The sequence below is a fragment of the Dermochelys coriacea genome, chromosome 12, assembly GCF_009764565.3.
Source record: "Dermochelys coriacea isolate rDerCor1 chromosome 12, rDerCor1.pri.v4, whole genome shotgun sequence".
NCBI lineage: Eukaryota > Metazoa > Chordata > Testudines > Dermochelyidae > Dermochelys > Dermochelys coriacea.
The window spans coordinates 11,730,464-11,744,460 of NC_050079.1; the positions used below are offsets into that span (position 1 = coordinate 11,730,464).

The 13,997-nt window shown below is 38.7% G+C and overlaps 1 protein-coding gene across 1 annotated transcript in view; it reads right to left on the reverse strand.

The window, feature by feature from the left end:
• Positions 1 to 13,997, reverse strand: part of LPCAT2 (lysophosphatidylcholine acyltransferase 2) — a 51,185-nt gene that overhangs the window by 22,520 nt on the left and 14,668 nt on the right. Inside the window, exons 6-7 of the mRNA XM_038368606.2 lie at positions 12,606 to 12,664; positions 3,897 to 3,931 (exon numbers count right to left, since the gene is read on the reverse strand). Coding sequence (XP_038224534.1) covers positions 3,897 to 3,931; positions 12,606 to 12,664 — 94 coding nt within the window. The remainder of the gene's footprint in view (positions 1 to 3,896; positions 3,932 to 12,605; positions 12,665 to 13,997) is intronic.

Consider the following 13,997-nt stretch of genomic DNA (forward strand, 5'->3'; position numbering starts at 1 on the left):
AAAACTTCACTCCTCTGATGGTTAGAAACCTTCGTCTAATTTCAAGTCTAAACTTTCTGGTGGCCAGTTTATACCCATTTGTTCTTGTGTCCACATTGGTGCTGAGCTTAAATAATTCCTCTTCCTCTCCCTCTCCTGTATTTATCCCTGAGATATATTTATAGAGAGCAATCATATCTCCCCTCAACCTTCTTTTAGTTAGGCTAAACAAGCCAAGCTCCTTAAATCTCCTTTCATAAGGCAAGTTTTCCATTCCTCGGATCATCCTAGTAGCCCTTCTCTGTACCTGCTCCAGTTTGATTCATCCTTTTTAAACATGGGAGACCAGAACTGCACACAGTATTCCAGGTGAGGTCTCACTAGTGCCTTGTATAATGGTACTAAAACCTAAGCTTTCATGGGTTAAAAAAACCCACTACTTCAGACGCATAGAGTGAAAGTTACAGCTACAGGCATAAATATACTGACACATGTAAGAGAACTCCCTTCTCTTCAAGTGGAGAACCAGTGTTAACAAGGCCAATTCAGTCAGGGTGGATGTGGTCCACTCCCAATAATTGAGGAGGAGGTGTCAATACCAAGAGAGGGAAAATTGCTTTTGTAGTGAGCCAGCCACTCCCAGTCCCTATCAAGCCCAAATTAATTATGTTAAATTTGCAAATGAACTGCAGCTCTGCAGTTTCTCTTTGAACTCACCTCATCATCAATTATTGGGAGTGGAGCAAATCCACCAACTGAATTGGCCTTGTTAACACTGGTTCTCCATTTGTGAGGTACTTCCCTTCTCTTCATGTGTCAATATATTTATGCCTGCATCTGTAATTTTCACTCCCTGCATCTGAAGAAGTGGGGTTTTTTACCCACGAAAGCTTATGCCCAAATAAATCTGTTAGTCTTTAAGGGGCCACCAGATTCCTCGTTGTTTTTGTGATGCAGGCTAACACGGCTACCCCTCTGATACTTAATATCCTATTAGTTTATCCTCATGTTCCTTTTAAAACTCCCTCTCTCCAATATATTTTTATTAACATTTATGCATAGTTCATTTACTTATGCTTTTGTTAAATAAGTTCTGGGCTTTTCCATGAGTATTGTGCAATTGTGTGCCCAGATATGCAATTCTGGCAGATCCCATTAGCACCCATTTGTTTCCAGCATTTTCTTTTAAATGTATTTGGAAAATTCTTTTCTAGCATCATCCCTTCCTAGGACACGTGAAATAATTGGCTTAAGAACTGGCTTGATGGATATGGTCTAATTACAAGGATCTAGTATAATTTTGTATAGAAGAAATGCTCTGGAACAAAGGGAAAGCACACTGTTGATGTCTACATTAGTCAAACTGAATGGGGAGTAAGATTTTGAGGATTCAGAACTTGAATTCCCTTTGCAGACTGCCTGTTTACAATATCCCAATCTTTTCACCTATTTCTCTGATAAATCTGACCCATACTTTTCTTTAATCTTAATATTCTGGTATGCCCATGACTGCGACATCCAAGGTGTCACTCTTCAAATGCAACTTCTTTCTTAAGGCAAGAAAAATAATGCTTAGCCCTAAATCCGGGGCCAGGAAGAGGAAAAGATGATTGATGTAACTGCGGTAACACTTCTTTCATTCAAAGTGGTTCAGATATTGAGTCTCAAGTAATCTGCATGAAAGTGAAGACTGTTCTTCTTGTAAAGTGTCTGTTTTATTGTTCTTGAATATAGTTCTTAGGTTTATGGGCAAGAAAGGGCAGTTTCTTGAGTGACTCAAGCCACTTGAGGTAATACACACCCATCCACAGTATTTATTATTTTTACTACCTTAGCATCTAAGTAATAAACTAAGATTAAAAAAATACCTGTATGCAATAAGGCTCATGTAAAAATCACACGCTTTCAAAGCCTATAAAAAAATCTACATTCCATCCCTCCTACTGCAAATCCACTATGTGATTACATGAACAAAACCAAGGATTTTCAAAGGACCAACTCACACTAAAGTCAGTGGTTGCTTGGGACTATTAAAACTTAAAATAAATAAATAAATAAATAAAAATCAGGACACTTGCTTAGGAGTGTTTATAGGAACCTGTTTTTGAAAAATCTTGGCCTTAAATCTTAGCTGCTATTAAGAAAATTCTACTTTCTCTACTCGACTTTCAAAAAAGAAAATCTTTATCATGTACAAGTTGTGTGAATGGAATTTTCTGGAACAAGTGTCCAGGCTTGACAAAACATTAGAGGAAATTCCTTCATTAGCAATGAGAAGAACTAGATCAACTGGTAAGACTGCATCAAATATGTAAATACTGGAATCACCCAATGACACTGAGGACACCATGACTAAAATGCTCCTAAAACATACTTAAGTATAGTTCTCCTTGGTTATTTCATGTAAATATGGAAAGAAATTCTATACTACATTGGAATTTTAATGCATTTTCATTTCAGTACTACTATACAATTTTAAGAATTTTACAAAACTATACACAATGTTTCTACTAAGGTTTTATAAATAAAATATATGGCATTAAATATTTAAGCTATAATATGCTCAGTTGCATGAGCTAAATTTGGAATCATTCTGATTAGAAAGCCACCTTCATTAAGCTATTGACCTTTGTTGGTCTCTGAGTTTTCACTCTTTAGTATCTGAAATCGAAGAGATCTCTCTTCATTGGAATCTCCTAAAGCTAAAGATACTCTTGTTTAATTGTGCAAGATGAAAAGTATTGCAAGAGTCTGAATATAGAAAGAATGTCTCTCTGTATCTGATGAAGGAGAGGAAGAGAGGTTTGCTATATCCTGGCCTCTTTATCTACTGTATGTTGGGGTGAAACTTCAAGACAGACAGAGAAATGAGTATGCTGGAGGTTAAAATGACACCAAAGAAGATAAAAATCAAGTAAATTGCTGATGCCTGTGATTTTTCAGTAGTGACAGTCCAAAAGAAAAAGGAAACAAAAACATTGAGAATTTCACTTCCACATCTGCTTCATTGTAACATGTGAAAAAGCAAAAACAAGAAGACGACTAACCAAATCAACTTTTGACAATATGCAGTTATTTAACTGCAACATTTTTCTCTTCTATAACAGTTATTATTCTGGTGTTACAAGCAACCAGAAAATCCAGAACTGAATTTTTTTTTTTTTTTTTTTTTTACACTATCTGTGGGAATCATCCGGATCTAGCTACAGTGCAGAAGTCTGTAAGCAGTCAAGCCTTAGACTATTCATTGGACACTCTACTGCAGGGGCAGAAGCTTTGCATTTATAAAATTTAATGCTAGAATAACTGGAAAGAATTATTCGAGAAATGTTACAAATGCAATGCACCTGCAGCTCCAGATACAATAGGGCTCGGTTTTCCTCCACTTTCACTCTTTGCACGCCAGCTTAAAACTCCTGACTTCACTGGAGTGACTCCAGATTGATACCAGTATAAGCAAGAGGATCCTCAGGGTGATATAACTGGAAAATGACAAATCCTTATAGGACGGAAAAATAAGTACAAAATTTACTGCCATAATAATACCTAGCTCTTTTTATCAGTAGATCTCAAAGCTCTTTACAAAGAAAATTAGTCTCATTATCCCCTTTTTAATAGATGGGGAGACTGAGGCACAGAGAGATTAAGTTATTTGCCCAAGGTCATCAAGCAAACTAGTGGCAGGGTCAGGAACAGACCCAGGTGTCTTGAACACCAGTTTAGTGCTCTATCTACTAAGAGATTAAACATTGGAGCCTCTCACATGTCAGTATGACCCCCCAAATACATTCCATTAGAAGAAGAAACCAAGAAATGTGTTCCTGTGGACTTAACAGGGCTGGTTTGCTCATTGCCAGTGTATTTATTAATGGTGAGAAGTTCCTGTATGTTGTTTTTAATAGGGTTAGGAAACTTACAATGAATAGCCTTGCCATGTCCAGGTCACAGTATCCTAAAAAAAAAAACCAAACAAACCAGAAATGTATGACAAGTCAAGCCAGAGGAGAGAACAGATATGATACAACAGAAAATTATAAGCATACAATTGTGAAGCAGAGGATGTTTTACTGTCCTATTAAAAAAGGAAAGAATGTTAATGTGACCGGAATCCTTAGCCTTATAAATATCTTCACCAGCAGCTGCATTTCTGTCATATGAAAAATGAAACAGATGTGCCAAGAGAAAAGATTAAACCCATTAGTTTGCCCAAGCAATTTTGTACTGCCTGATGTTTTAAGTCACCTAGATTCTTACTGAGCTCCCATTAAGACTTCACTGGGAGCTGACATGAGCTCTATAAAAGGCACTAATTATAATCTACTCCTTGTCTTCCAGGAAGAACAGCTTTACACTGTGGTTTGGTAGTTCCGCTTGAGATCACAGCATTAGTTGTGCCACATCGTTCTAGGGTCTACATGGTCTTGCCTAATTCCTGCTTTAAAAAGTGATGCCTTCCATTTATGCAAAACCAATCCTTTATTACTGCTTCACTCCAGTCTTTTAAAGTTGACCTACAAAGGATACCAAAAGTGGGGGTAGGGGGAGTTGAGGGGCTTGTGCTACTTTAGGGCCTGAAAGGCTGGGTCAGTTTGTTTGGTTTAATTAAGAAACGAATTCTGCTTGTTTTTTCATCAGAGAAATGTTAGGAATGTGAAGCCTTGATCTTCTGTGGTTTTGTTGGAGGACCAGTGGGAGGCACTAAGCTCTTATCTCCCTAAAGCAGGGGACACAAATGTGCAATCTTCAACAAATGTTTCATTTATTCTGAAATATTAGTCCCTGAGGTCAAACAGATGTTATTTTAACAATGTGACAAAGATTATCTTCTCCCACTTAATGGTGCTATTTTTACTCCTTTAGCACCTGTGATCTCATAATTTACACAAGGCTCTCCAGTCATCAAAGTGTCTTCCAGCCTAGACTGGAAGTTGAAGTCAGACAAATTCAGATTGGACATAAGATGTAAATTTTTGATTGGGCGGGTAATTAACCATCAGAACAATTTACCAAGGGTTGTGGTAGACTTTCCATCACTGACATTTTTGAAATCAAGTTTGGATGTTTTTCTAAAAGATCTCCTCTAGGAATTATTTTGGGGAAGTTCTATGGCCTGTGTTATATAGGAGATCACACTAGGTAATCAGTATGGTCCCTTCTGGCCTTGGAATCTATTAATCTAGACAGCATCTGAATTTCTAGTGTAGAAACGTACAGAAATTTTAAAAACAAAAACCACCAAAAGTATATTTCAGGCCTTCTTTATACAGCACAAAGAAGCTAAAGGAAGGCACGAGCCCATATTTTTTCCTTTTCCCAATCATCTTGTATAGAATCACACCAGGGATAATCACAGCTTAGTTGAAATGATTTTTTTAAATTGTTGTTGCAGGCTGTTCTTATCTTCCTACCATCACATCCGTACTGAGCATGGTTAGAGAGAAAAGGAGCCATAAACTGAAACAAAATGTGGTGCACATTTACCCTAGTTCTCATAAATAGAGGATGACTATACTGTAGATTAAAATTTACCAAAACCATGCTCTGAAGTGTCCCTAGCCTCTGTTTGCCAGAAGCTGGGAATGGGTGACAAGGGATGGATCACTTGATGATTACCTGTTCTGTTCATTCCCTCTGAAGCACTTGGCATTGGCCACTGTTGGAAGACAGGATACTGGGCAAGATGGACCATTGGTCTGACCCAGTATGACCATTCTTATGTACTTTGTAAACCCAAGAAAGGCTAATTTACCTATAGTATTTCACTTTATAACTCTGTAAAGCTGCTTAATACATTTTCAAAACTTCCCATTTATAAGGACACAGATTTACCCTATTAATATTTTACGGACAAGATTGCCAATTTATACCTTATTCTCAACACCCTGAATATACTGACTGCCTCATTAAACTGCTTTTTATACTTTTAGCTTCCTCCTCCAACTTCCATACGACTGTTGTCTTTAAGGTCATTTCCTCTTTATAAATGATCTGATTTTTTTTTAAGTTTTAAAACTCTGTCTAGTACTAATCTACTTCCATGCATAGATGTCAAAGTGCTTTACGAAACATTATTATCCCCATGTTACAGGTGGGCAGGCTAAGGCAAGGCAAGATGTAGTTACATTGAGCATTCCAGTGGCAAAGGCAGGAATAGAACCCAGATCTCTGACTTGCTGGCCATTCCCCAACCACTACTAGCTCATGCTTCCTCCCTTTATTGACATTTGTCAGGCTCAGCACTGTTCTAACTCCAGCTGACCATACTGCTGTCTCGAATTCTTCAGGAGAAATACCGATTAATACAATGCTAGTCTGACAGATTGTATGAGACTAGTGACTCCGTCAAGAACCCAGACAGGTCTCTTTTACCTGTAAGAGGCTTGAAAAGGCTTGCTACAGAAAACAGGGAAGCTGCAACAAAAGGAACCATCCATGACTCAGATCTCATGAGTGTCTCAATCCAAAGAAGGAAGTTTTTTTACTCCTCTCTCCCCCACCCCCTCTCCCATATCCGTCTCACTGCCTGTCCCCTCCTGCCCATTGCCCTTAGCATGATCAAACTTGGCCTGGGATGTGAAAAGTCAGGCTGGGTTCTTTTTGCCTCTTCCACATCATCAATTAATAAAAGTTCTACAACTGGAATGCATCTGAGTTCCACTGGTGCTGCATGAGGAAGACGAGAACCCTGCTCAATCGCTTACAGCTGTATTGCCTCTGCAGGGCTAGTAGGAATAGAAAGGTGTTTGTTGTCAAAGTTCATTGTATCTATACTGACAGGTTTCAGAGTAGCAGCCGTGTTAGTCTGTATTTGCAAAAAGAAAAGGAGTACTTGTTAGTCTCTAAGGTGCCACAAGTACTCCTTTTCTTTTTGTATCTATACTGTTCATTATTACGCAAAGGACTGACAAAACTGTCACACAAGTAAACAGACAAAGGGAGCATCTATATTATAGATGGAGGCAACATTTTTACATCACTTGATCAAAGCCACTTATGTATTAAAAGCACTCTCTATTAAGATATCTGAGTGATCACCTCATGGTATCAGTTTCATGCATTTGAAATAAGACTGTGTCTACCTCTGTATGCCAGAGAAGTTACTATAGAAAATACGCTTGTAAGAAGGTACAAACTGATTCAAAATAACAAGTTCAAATAAGAACAAATAATAACAAGAAAAAATAATACGTTCAATTGAATTACGGCCTTCTTGCCTGTTTTTTCCCTTTTGACATGGTTTGCCGAATATTGCTGTGATAAAATACTGGAATCTTAACAGAAGAGAACACCAGCAGAATTTTTGATGTACTTTGGGGAAATCTGAGATTCAAGAGGCGGACTCTGTGACTTGGCAGGAAACTTCCAACTTCTGCTATAATCAAACTACTTCTGCTTACTGTTTTACTCCAGCTGCATCTAAAACTAAAGAGCCCAGCTACCAGGGGTTTCACAGCCAGAGTAGCAACCGCCCAGGTTTGATGCTAAAAAGACCCTGGCTCCTTACATTAGCTCTCAAATGCTACACAAGTGATTCCCATTCCTGGGTCTCTGAAGGAGGATTCTGCTTTGAAACACTGTGGGAATGAGAAGTACTTGTGGCACCTTAGAATAACAAATTAGTTAGTCTTTAAGGTGCCACAAGTACTCCTCTTTCTTTTTGCTGCTACAGACTAACACGGCTGCCACTCTGAAACCTGTGGGAATGAACTGGGTACCTGATCAATTGTGTATGGAACAATACGACTAAAGGAATCAAGGAACACAAACATATTTGGACAGCCTTTTGAACAGATATGGCAATTTCCTGCAATACCTTGGAGAAGCATTATAGGATGAAGTTAAACCTCACTGAATCAAGTTTAAGAATATGAGTAGTTCATTGCATTAAAAATGCAAACACTGATGAACTATTGTGGAATTGTATCTAACGTCTCGGGGGGGGGGTGAGACAGGATTAATGCAAAGCATGGGAAATGTTAGGGGCTTCAAAGAACTATTTGAAACAATTTGAACTTTTGAAGTTAAGTGAGTTTCCAGGAAATCTCTAGGGGGAGGTATACAGGCAAATGTGCCCCCTTCAGTTGTGCAAGAACTCAGCCTTTTGAAGCTTCGCCCTGAGGAGGACACCCATGGTCTACAAATTGCCTATTCCCAGATCAAAGACCCAAACTGCACACAGCAATGACTTACAGATTCATGGGGTGCTTATTTTGAGCTAACAGCGGCTATGAACTTATGACCACAGCAAACCCTTTGGTGGGGTCTGAAAGACTGTTTACCTGCCAGAGCCCTTGCTGGAGCTGAGGTGATCTCTGTAAGTGTATTAGTATGGGTGTAGATTCTTTTATTGTTTTTAATATACTTTCACCTTAAAGGTGCTTGCTCAGGAACAGCTGGGTGGTAACTTAACTGTGGGCAATTATGCTGCTTATAGCCCCTGAGGAAGGAAGGCAGAGCAGGTCTGCTGAGGCACTCTGCCTTGCTGGGGAATTCACAGTCCAGGAAGGGATCTGTGCAGCCTGGCAATACCCAGGACAGGAAGGAGAGAGATGCGTGTCTCTGCCCAAGAGATGATGGTTGTGGAGCTGGAACCCTGCGAATGGGTGCTCTTGCTAGACCATGAGGGGGAATACAGATGCAGGTGCCCGCCCTGGACTGTGACAAGCCCCACTAAATAGGAAAAGAAAATACAGCTTCATATGTCCCAGCTATCAACCCACTCAGTGTTGGTCCAACACACTGAGCTATATTTACACAAATGGTTTACACAAAAGCTACTGCAAAGGAAGTTTGGATACTTTGCATGGTACCACAACTGATCGAGATTCCGATGCCTATTGCAAATTACACATCCTTAAACTCAGGACTAAAACCATGCATTGCATATGCTGCATTAATACATAATGCTGCATCATCAAAACTATTACAAGGATAAGTACATTTTTAAGATTACTTCTGCTTATCATGAAAAATGATAAAAATGCCTTTTAAATGTGTGACAAGACAAAAAAATTCTTATGAATAATCAACCATAGTTTTTCTTCATTACTGTATCTTGCAACATCTATTTTATCAACCTATTTTCCAGAGACAGATTCTCGATAAAAACAAAAAGATGTACTCTACAGATTTTAAACTGTTTAATTATTATTATGGTTTGTACTGTGGGGCCCTAACCGAAGCCCAGGAGCCAGCTGTGCAAGGTGCTGTACAAACACAAGGGAAAAAGACCCTACCCCAAGCAGCTTAGAAGCTAAGTATTAACGTATTGCTCACCTGTGAAAGCAAAAACTTGCCAGTTGCTTTATACTGTTATTTCACTCCCTAAATTCATCTAAGTATCCCCTCTATTAAGTGCAGGAACTTATAGAAGACAAGGCTAATAATGAGTTGACATTCTCCAAGAAAAAGTTAGCAAGTTTTTAAGAGACTTTTATGTGATGTCTTATAAGCATTGTAGTGTCTTCTTTTACTGTCAAATACCACAACAGAAATGGTGGTATGCTACTTGTCTGGTACTTTCTCTAGTGGGGAAAACAATTTCTGCAATCTTCCCTGTGTACAGTAACTTCTGTCTCCCACCTGGAATTTCTGCCCCTTCCTGCTGTAACATTTACTTGTGCACCCTTCGTTTCCTCCAAACAAAGCTACCAAAAACTTATTTTCAAATCCTATTATTCTTAATAAAAAAAAACTATTGTGAACTGCACTGGGTCTTTGTCCCTGAACTTAATTTGAACCTACACACTATGTTGCAATGAGCATGTAATGAAACGTTTGCAACTTTCCTGTGGAAGTCAGCTGAAGGACATCTTTCTAAATCCTGCTGTAGTAGTAAAATTACATTCATGTCTAGGGTTGTAATCACATGCTTCGCTAATTAACTGCATGGGAAGAAGGATTAGAAAAAAAGGTTGGGGCCGAAAGTTCACCAACGCAGGTGTGGTTCCCATTGTGGTAATTGAGGGAAACACCATCAGAGGAGAGTACTGGCATCTAAGGGCAAGTCTAGGCTACAGTGCTACACTGGCACAGCTGCACCGCTGTAGCGTTTCTGGTGAAGACGCGTTATGCCGACAGAAGAGTGCTCTCCCGTTGGCATAATTACTCCACCTCGCTGGGAAGCAGAAGCTATTTCGGCCGGAGAATGTATATAGGGCAAAACTTGCATTGCTCAGGGGGTGCTTTTTCACGCCCCTGAGCAACATAAGTTAGGTCGACTTAAGGAGTAGCATAGACCTGCCCTAAAAGACACAGGACACAAGTGATCCCACTGCCCGGCCCCCACCTCAAAATGTTTGATGCTTCTGGTGATGTTGGGGAGAGGAAGAGGGGAGGCACACGGGCAGCAGAAAAACAGGAGTGTACTAGCTTATGCCACTGAAAGTTAGGTGTATTACAGCAGTCATAAATTAAGCCTGAGGGAAGAAAAGCACATCACCCAGACCACAAATACAAGCACATCTATTTCAGCTTAATTACAATAAAGAGCATTAAATGTCTGCCTTGGGGGTCTTTTGAGCTTACTCAGGGAGAAGAATTGCTCTAACAGCTACAAAAACTTGGAAAGATAGGGCGGAGAGTAGACGTAAAACTGAATCAGAAGTCCCCAAATTCCTATATGCTAAATGCTTGCAGCTGCCTGCTCATAAGGAATGAAAGTTACCTTAATTAGATGTGACAGGTAAAGAGAAAAATGTATTTAATTATATGTTTATTTAAGACCAGGGTGATATCCTGGCCACACTAAAGTCCATGGCAAAACTTTCATTGATTTTAATAGGGCAGGATTTTACTTAAGTCCAATATAGGCCCACTGAAGTCAAAGGGAACCTTTCCAGCGATTTCAGTAAGCTTTGGATCAGGATCTAATTATATTCAGGAGGCCAAGGCTTCAGTCAGCTTACTTCCAATCTCATGTAAAACATTTAGCTGTGTAAATATTAAAGGACTTTGTTCTTCCTTCAATATTCACTCCTGTTGACTTTTGCCACCTTGCCATTGGGGTCTGATGCAGCCACTGCACTGGTGGCATTCTTTTATATGGGACAATTCAGAGGAGGGAGAAAAAAAATGAAAGTGGTTTTTTTTGTTTTGTTTTGTTTTTTATTAAAACATAGAAGTAAGAGTGAAGAGACCAGAATTCTATTCCCAGCTCTGCTACTCACCCCCCTATGGGACCTCGGGCAAATTGTCTCAGTTTCTTCATCTGTAAACTATGGGTAACATTTACCCTAACTTCCTCACTCATGTGTTGTGAAAGGAAGTTCATTAATATATTTACATTTCTTTAGTTTCTTGGATGCAATACAAACTATTATTCTTATGTACATGTGAGAACAGTGGCAGTGATTTTTGCCCCACGTATCAGACAGAGGAAGTAGTAGTATGGGAATTACATATGTGAATCAGGGGTTAAAAGTATCCTCAAGTTTATCAGCCATATAAGTATTTCAGCAGGATGGAACCAGATGTGCAATCGAGGACAATTCTTAAAATTCCAAGCATGCCTAATAAAAAGTGTTACTGAGAGGCAGTGAACTCTTTATTTGTGGCCTTCTAGTAATTATCTTATGAAACTATTTCAAAGGTTGTTTCTCTTAATGGGTTACACTGGTCTTCTTAAGGGCCCCCCCCACATTACTTGAAATATGTGAAAGATACATAACCAGAAGTTGGCATGCAGCTTTACAGAACACAGATAAAACATGGTTTCTGTCTCAAAGCTAATCAAGTTATGACATATTACAACTAATTTAATGAGTGTGAAACAACAAAAAGGAAAGCAGAGTTTATTATTCTAAATAATTTAATTGGGCCAGCGGCATAACATAACTGCACTGGAGGAGGACATAAGCATTTCTTATGGTAAATTTATTTGTATTTGATTTCCAATTGCATATATCCTAGAATATGGAAAAAGTGTATTAAAGACAACTGGGTTGTTGTTTTCAATTCTTTACAAGACATTGCAAAACCAAATACTAATACTGAAGCACTAAACAGGACATTTCCAAAGCACATGCTACCCTGGTTGCTTCAATATTAGGAAAAATGCAGTAAGCTCATTTGTATTTGGAATACGTATGTAGAAGTATGAGAAGCCAAGACTAAGCACTCCCCAAACAATAAGACGTAGTTTGAGGGAATTACTTCCATGTTGCTTGCAGTCAATCAAAGGGAACATGTTGTACATTACTGTTACAAATTTGCTTTTCATAGCAAGAGTGCTCTTAAAGTAGTATTTAATTTCTTAAGCACTTTCTACTGTATTACACTGGTAGGCCCTCAATCTTCAAATGTGCCAAGTGCAATCTTGGTGCAGCCACGAGTAGAAGACTAAGCAACCTTTCTGCCCCCACAATCCTAGGATAGCCCCTCAGTCTTGCCACACCAAGAAGGAAGAGGAACAATGCAGTAGAGCGAGCTACATTAGTTTTGCATCACTGGAGGATTCCCCTGTCTCAGGGGAATTCTCAGCCAACCCTTTAAGGCAAAGTAGCTGAGGCCTCTAGGAATGCCTTTAAACTTGATGACAATGGACTGCCTAGAACCTGTGTGTCTTTTAAGAAGAATGTTTTGATTTCTAGCTTTGTAAGTTGCAAAAAGGAGAAAGTTCTACTCACCAGTTTGTTTGGATATCGGAGCAGCACCGGTTGCACAGGAACTCCTGGAATAAAGGCTCCTGTAACCACAAATCACTTTTTAATATACAAACATAATCACTTACAATCCTTAAGTGATTAAGACAAGGGAGGACTGGAGGACAAATAAAACGTAAAGGGGAAACAAAAAAAAGAAAAGAAAAGTTATCCCTTCACAGTTATTTTTTTAAAAGCATGAGTAGTCAGATTCCAGATAAAGGAGACCCTCTCTTTTACCAGAGCAGAGTTTTAGGTCAGAGAGAAGTGATTCCCTCAGATCTGTGGATTATTTTGAACTAATTTTCTCCCATCTGAATGAACGTCAGTTCCCAAGGAACGTATTCAGTGTTGTGGCAGTCATGTTGGTCCCAGGACATTAGAGAGACAAGGTGAGTGAGGTAGTAAAAGATATTACCTCACCCATCTTGTCTCTCCAGTCACCAAGGGAATAATATTGGCTCCATGTTCACATGACCATTGGGGAGAATTACAGTCAAGATAGTCACGTAATGGTTATGGTCCTTATTTAGTCACATAGGTACCTATACGAGCATTGTGTGACTTTGGAATAAGAAGCTGCTTTTTCAACAACATAACATGGGAAACCAGCATTGCTTTGGTGAGCAAGCAGCAGCAAAGACGACTTTCTACTAGACAGTGCCATTATAGAACATCTATTCTGTGCAGCCAATAATCTGTTCTGCTAATCCTGCTAAATATAAACCAGAGTAGATTTCATAGATCAGCTGCATGACAAAATTTTTTTTTAATTTTTTTTCATTACTACCTGAACAAATAAACACTGAAGCACTGAGATTACTTCAGTTAGTTGCTCAGCTCTAAATTTTAAAAATTAGAAGACTATCAAACTATTACGAAACTACCAAAATAAATGCAATTATTAATTATCCTGCAGGAACCAGTAAAATTCCGAGTTGTTTATGCATCTGAAGCATTACTAAGTATATTAAATATTAGGGGTTAACTAAATAAAAAACAAATGCACCTCAAATTACAGGAACATTGTCAGGTCAAATCTCTCAAAAGTAGGTTTTGGGAAAATGGGTTTCCACTGTTTATTTTTAATTTTAATGAAGATGCTTTATATAAAATTAATAGATATTCCTGCGAACTACACAACTATTGAACCATTGCTCTAAAGCATGAAAAAGACAGTTAAATTGTCTAGAAGCTGCCCAGAAACAAAGTGCAACTAACTGGTTTATTATCATTCTACAAGCTGCTGGAAATTGAAAAAGTAAATTCACAGCAAATAGTATAAAGTAGTAGAGGTTTTAAAAACAGTTTTAATAATCTAAGGTGTTACTAGTAGCACAGGTGAAGAAAAGTGGCTTTTTAGACATGCTTGACTTG